The sequence below is a fragment of the Hipposideros armiger genome, unplaced genomic scaffold (assembly GCF_001890085.2).
Source record: "Hipposideros armiger isolate ML-2016 unplaced genomic scaffold, ASM189008v1 scaffold_288, whole genome shotgun sequence".
Classification (NCBI taxonomy): Eukaryota; Metazoa; Chordata; class Mammalia; order Chiroptera; family Hipposideridae; genus Hipposideros; species Hipposideros armiger.
In genome coordinates, this window is record NW_017731638.1 from 1,974,032 (window position 1) to 1,980,883 (window position 6,852).

General features: G+C 40.2%; 1 protein-coding gene across 3 annotated transcripts in view; it reads left to right on the plus strand.

The window, feature by feature from the left end:
- The window catches only part of TMEM14A (transmembrane protein 14A), a 30,944-nt gene that overhangs the window by 17,878 nt on the left and 6,214 nt on the right, over positions 1-6,852 (plus strand). The window contains exon 6 of one of the 3 annotated variants that reach the window (XM_019658743.1): positions 5,472-6,740. The exons of the other annotated variants lie outside the window; for them this stretch is intronic. Coding sequence (XP_019514288.1) covers positions 5,472-5,538 — 67 coding nt within the window. The 3' untranslated portion in view covers positions 5,539-6,740. Of the gene's footprint in view, positions 1-5,471; positions 6,741-6,852 lie in introns of those variants that run through there. 3 annotated transcript variants of the gene reach the window in all.

Sequence of the window (6,852 nt, forward strand, 5' to 3'; positions counted from 1 at the left end):
CGCCACTCGGCCGGCCCAGATACATTTTTGTACTGGAAGCTTCATTTCAAGACATTAGCATAAAAATATTAATTTATAAAACAATATTAGGGGCTGGCTGAGTGGCTCAGTTGGTTAAGAGCTTGCTCAAGAGTGTGAGCTCTGAGCAACAGGGTTGCCGGCTCGATTCCCGGCCCGAGCTGAGCTGCCACTGAGCTGCCAACAGGTGGCAGGATGGCTCAACTTAAACACACACACACACACACACACACACACACACACACACACAATATTTAGAGGCAATTATTCCAACTATGCCAGGGCTGCTATTGGTTTTGAGATGATTTGGTGAGTTGAAGTAGGAAGATCTCTGAGTATATTAAAGTTATTCTGTTAATATGTTTTGATCCACATTTACCTTTTCTGTAACATCAAGAAATAGTAGTCACAATTAAAGTTATTAGTTGGCCCCTGTCCTTTTTATGTCATTACATTATCATTCATTTATTTTACAAGTTTTACAAATTACACCAACATAATTATCCACTACACTGCAGAAAGGTAATTTAATTTACTTTGGCTAATACACACACTGTAACTAGTTTTCAGTTTTCTCCTCATTCTTTTCTGGTGCAGAAGCAGATGAATTTTTCTTCCTTAGTTCAAGTTATGGTTTCTAATAGCTGTAGTATGACACTCTTCCTCCCCAAATACTGTATTATCTGGGCAAACCTCAGGGGAGAAAGCCAAACACTGGATTCCCATTTCATCTAGAATAAAATCCACATTCCTTGACAGGACTAGAAGGAGTGTGTCATTTGCCATCTGACACCCCCTTTGTATCAACTCTCCAGCCAAACCTCCTTTGGCTTGGGGTCCACGAAAACACTGCACACTTTCCCACTTCAAGGCTTTGAAAATGCTGGTTCCTCAGTACCTTCTAGCCCATCTCTTTGCATACCTGGCTTCTTCTCACTTTCTAAAGTAGAGCTCTTATAGTCATGGGACGTGGAGTATAGTGTGGGAGTGAAGTCAAGGGATTTGTAATAGATATGTATGATATTGGGGGGAAATGGGGCGGCGGATTGGGGGAGGGGGTTGTCACTTCGAGGGGTAAAAAGTATAACTATTGCACTGTGTTGTACAGCTGAAACTATTTCTAAAAGTGTATTTCATAATAAAAAAATAATTTAATAAAAAAAAATAGACTAAAGTAGAGCTCTTGTTGGTAAAAGGGTGCACACTTTTAGCCATAGACGAATAAGGTCTAAGGACCTCATGTATAGCATGGTGACTATAGTTGATAATACTATTGTATAATTGAAACTTGCTAAGAAAGTAGAACTGAAATGTTCTTCCCCCCAAAAAAGTATGTGAGTTGATGGATGTGTTAATTAACTTGATGGGGGGGAATCACAGTGTATACATATATCAAACATCACACCGTACATTTTAAATATCTTACACTTTTGTCTGTCAATGGTACTTTTGTTTGTCAAAGCTAGGAAAAATGTAAAAATAAAGTAGAGCTCTCCCCTTACCCACTGCCCAACTACTCTCTACAATAGTTCCTATTGAATTTCTTTGTATCCCTATCCTGATAAAATGTAAATTCCTTGAGGTCAAAGGCCTTTGTCCATCTCTAGGGCAACATGTTATATGTTAGGACTCAAAAATATCTCCTGAATCAATCAATAAATGGGAAAGGCTTTGGCCTGTGATTCAGGACACCTGGCCTCTAGGCTGGTCCTACCATTGATCAGCCGTGTGACTCTAGACAAATCCCAACCTCTGTGGATCCCCATGATTCACCTGAAAGAATGGGGAAGAGTAGATATATTAAGGTTAAGATGGCTGCCAAGTTTTGATGATTGACTCTTCCTTCCTCATTTTCTCACACCGTTACTGGAACAACCAGTATTTACGGCAACCTCAGGAAAACATATGGATCGATCTTGAGGGTCAGGATGGTATAATAACAGAATTTTAACCAGCTTTTGTACATCCCCATCTCAGGTGCATGGGGCCTAGTCTTCACATACAATACTTTATAGCCGCCTTTCTACTGTGTAGGAAATGTTTCTTCACCACTTCTGACTACTACCGCCCTCTTCCACATCTTCCCCAGTGTTAGAGTGATAACCTATTATTTATTTTGTGAAAATTTTGACCTTTTGAAATGACGCAGGATTGGATGGGATGAGTGTGACAGCAGAAAGACATATAAATCACTAAAGTAAGAAAAGGGACCCCCAGGATTATATGAGGTGGAGGATGGAAAAGGATGTTGGGCTTTGATTTGCAATGCAGATGTCAAAGAAGATTGAACAGAGAAAACATCTTTGAACTAATAGGACTAATTTGGCAATGAGTTCATTGGTTAAGAAACAAAAGTTCAAGACTTTAGAGAGAGGAAGTACAGCCAGAATATAGACTACTGGAGTTTTGGAAGTGACAGGAAGAGAGAAGGAAACAGCAAAAGGGAAAAACAGCCAGGGATAAAGGACTGCTCTGATTTGTTCTGGGGTGTTTGTGGTTCTTTTTTTTTTTTTAAGGGGTAGGAATGTAGGTGGCTAAGGGGGTTAGGATAGGTGAAACCTAAGTCTCTGTAATTAGAAGGCAACATGCAAGAAGAGAGAGAGGCAGGCAAGGCAGTATGGTGAGGAATTGCCCAGAATGACTATCTACAGAATGGATTTGTGGGGTTTTATTTGCTACCATTAGTTTTATTGCCATATTTGGGGGTATAATTGACATATAACAAAGTGCACATAATTTAAGTGTGCAATTTGATAAATTTTGACATATGCCTACACCCGTGAAAGCATCATCACAGTCAGTGTAGGGAAAATAGCATGTCCTCATGCCCTGTTGGAATCCCTCCTTTCTGTATCTCCCCATACCACTGACCCACTTCTTGTCATTATAAATTTGTTTGCATTTTCTAGAATTATATATATAAATAGAACCACACTACAAGTGCTCTCTTTTGTCTGGTTTCTTCCACTAAGCGTAATTATTTTTAGATTCATCTTGTTGTTGGGTGTTTTTAGTTTTCTTTATTGCAAAGTATTGGGTTGTTGGAAAAGACATGATGTATTTTGTCTATGTTTTTCAAAGGTCATTTATTTATATAAAGAACAAAGATCAATCAATGATATATTTCCCATTTTGTTCGATCACCTTTTGACATCTTTCAGTCAGCTTCATAATTCCTCATTCATAGAAAGATATGTCTTTATTTGCAAAAAACTGAACAAAGTGCTGACTTACAGCCTCATCTGAATTGAATGTTATACCACGCAAGGAGTTTTGAAGAGAGCGAAACAAGTGGAAGTCTGACAGCACAAGGTCAGACGAGTATGGTGAGTGTGGCAACACATCCCATCCAAGCTCCAATAATTTTTGACGGGAGATCAGACTTGTGTGTGGTCTCGCATTGTTGCAGTGGAACACAACTCCTTTACAATTAACAAGCTCTGGACATTTCTGGATGATGGATTTGTTCAAACTGTCCAATTGCTGACAGTACACATTCGAATTGATTGTTTGGTTCCTTGATAGAAACTCAAAAAACGTGATGCCTTTAAAATCCCACCACACTGAGCGCATGACCTTCCTCTGATGAATGCCTGCTTTCAATGTCGTTTGAGGTGAATTATCACGTCAGGACCAAAACCGTTTGCACACCACATTGTTGTAAACAATCCACTTCTCACCAGTTATCAGTCGCTTCAAAAAAGGATAGTTTTCCTCACGTTTAATGAGCATATTGCAGATGTTTGTATGCGCCGTCCAATTAACTTCTTTGAGTTCATGCAGAACCCAAATATTGAGCTTGCTTACGTATTCCAGCTTCTTCAGGTGGTCATGAACGCTTGAATAATGGATGTTCAATGTGTCTGCAATCTCTCATGTCATGTAATGTGGGCTTGACTCGATCAATGCCTTTATTTTGTCGTCATCAACCTCAGGCCTCCTTGACTGAGGAGCGTTGTTGAGATCAAAATCACCAGCATGGAATTTTGTGAACCATTGTTGGCACTGACGTTCTTGTAGAGCATTGTCACCGTAAACTTGATGCAACTTGTCACAAGCTTGATGCGCATTCTTCCCTTCATGGAAGTAAAAACGTAAAATATGCAAAAATGCACAGTTTGGTCTTCCATCTTCAAGTTGTTGTAAAATCTCCAAAATTCAACGAAATCGTTCAATTTTTTTTAAAAAATGAAGCTAGACCTGTCAGCTGTCAAATGACATAGCAATAACATAGATGCGAATGACTGTAGCACTTCCAAAAATGAGCTAGTGCCATCTGTCGCAAACATGCATCATGACTTTTCTGACAACCCAATAGTACTAGTTTCCTGTGGCCACTTTAGCAATTACCACAAAGTGGGTGGCTTAAACAACAACAGAAATTTATTCTCTCACATTTCTGGAAGCCTGACGTCTGAAATCAAGGTGCCAACAAAATTGGTTCTTTCTGGAGGCTCTGAGGGAGAATCCGTGCCAGGCCTCTCTCCTAGCTTTTGGTGGCCGCTGGCAACCTTTGGTGTTCCTTGGCTTGTGGCTGCATCAGTCCAATCCATATCATAGAAATGGACAATGGAAAAAGACACTAAAAAAGAGGAACTGAAAGCGTAACAAAGAAATGGAATGAACTGGAAGGTGTGAGGGAAAGTGTGGAGAACTTTCCAGCTCAGCTTTTCAGTCAGCAGTTTTTAGTTATTCTTTTGGCAGTTCACTCCAACATAGATGTAAGGTTTAAAAGAAAAAGTAATTTCTCTGTTCCAGCAAACTGATGGCTCTGAGCAGAAAAAGCCCCAAGAAGTTAGTCTGAGCTGACGCCATAGCTGAGCACCAGATGGCGCACTTTCTGGAGCAACGGGAACTTGCTGGTGACCAACGTATTTGCCTTTAGGAGCCTTTGTCACCTGTGTACACAACTCCGGCCATTCTTAGGTGACTTCCCAGAGTTGCAAATGAAACTGAGCCCAACTTACTTAACCTTTCCCTTCTTTTCTAGATCTCAGATGAAGTCTACTACCCCATTCATATTGCCCTTTTTGGGAGCAAAACTTTTCAGAAGGGCAGTCTCTAGCTGCTGTCTGTCTCTACTTCCCACTTCACATGTTCTCCTCAATCCACTCTAGTCAGGCTGCTGTCCCACCACTCCACTGCAACTGATCTCATCCAGGTCAGCAATAGCCTCTGTGTTACCTAATTCAGTGCTCACTCTTCAGCCCTCATGCTCTTCCCTTCTTGATGTCACACTTCCCTGGTTCTCCCCCTACTTCACTGATGGACACCTCCTCAGGTTTCTTAGCTGGCTTCCGCTCAGTTTCCCTTCTCCTCTGTAAATGTTTTCTCATCCTAGGTGATCTCCTCTATCTATCACTAGCCTCAGAAGAGTGACTTCCAATGCTAGGTCATGAAAGACATTGCTGTTTCTGTCTTGCTCTCTTTTGGATTGCTTGCTCTGGGAGAAGTTATCTGAGGACACTCAAGCAGCCCAATGGAGAAGCAGATATGACAAGGAACGGAAACATATTGTGAACAGCCAGAGAAGAACTGAAGCCACTGACAACAGCCATGTAAGTGAACCATCTTGAAGGTGGATACCCAACTCCCAGTCAAGCTTTCAGATGAGTGCAGTCCCTGCTGATGGTTGACTGCAACCTCCTGGGAGATCCCAATGCAGAGCCACCCAAGTGTTCCCACACTCCTGACTCTCAGAAATCATGTTAGATAATAAGTGTTGGTTGCTGTAAGTCACTAAACTTTGGGGGGATTTGTTATGTAGCAATAGATAACTGATATACCCATGCCTGCTTCTCTGACCTCGTTTCTTAATACTTCCTCACCATGCTGCCACAACACCTGCCTGTCAACTGTGCCTGAAATACACCAAAGTTGTTCTTGTCCATGACCCTTGCTCTCCTTTGTCCCTCTGGGTAAGAACCTATTACCCTGGATCTTTTCATGCCTGGCTCCTTCCTGTCATTCAGGACTTAGTTTTCTATAACCACTCATTCTAAGTTATCCACTTCCCCATCGCCATCCCAAAAAGTCTGCATCACACTATTCTGTTCTCTTTTCCACATAACATTCATAACTAACCATAATTAATTTATTCACTGATTTGTTTATTTGTTCATTATCTGAGCAGGACAATGCTCTTATATGTACCATGGCATCCTCTGTGTGTGCAAAAATCTAGGGAACAAAATAGGTACCCAGTAAACATTTATTGACTAAAACAATGAATAAAATCATTTCAATATTATTTATTGGAATGACAATCCTTCAGAAGTTTACACCGTTTTCTGAGGTCAGAGTCTATTTTTTTCTACTAGGTATGTTTAGCTGGCCTGTGACTTAGAATGCTGTACCTATGTTGAAAGTTTCAAAGGACAAATATATTTAAACATAGCTATGAGTGCAGAGGGGAGGTGAACAAAGGTTGTGGGAATAAGGTGGGTGGCAAGATGGATCAAAGTTAACACAGATTAAAGTTGTGCTGATTCATGGCTGCTGCAATCCAAGCAGCTCTCATTGGCAGAATGCTTCTAATACTTATTTGTTCTTCAAGAAGATTTTGGAAAATCGGCAAGTTACCGTACATAATAGCTCAAATCTTGACCTGATTCCCCCAGTACAGCCAGAGAAATTAATATCTACTTTCATTTCGAATACACAGAGGGTGCCAAAAAAATGTATACACATTTTAAGAAAGGAAAAAACTGTATAAAAATTGTAATACTCAATATATACCAATAACAAAAGATGAATACAAGTCTTGTGTATACATTTTTTGGCACCCTGGGTGCATATATATATATATATATATATATATATATATATATATAT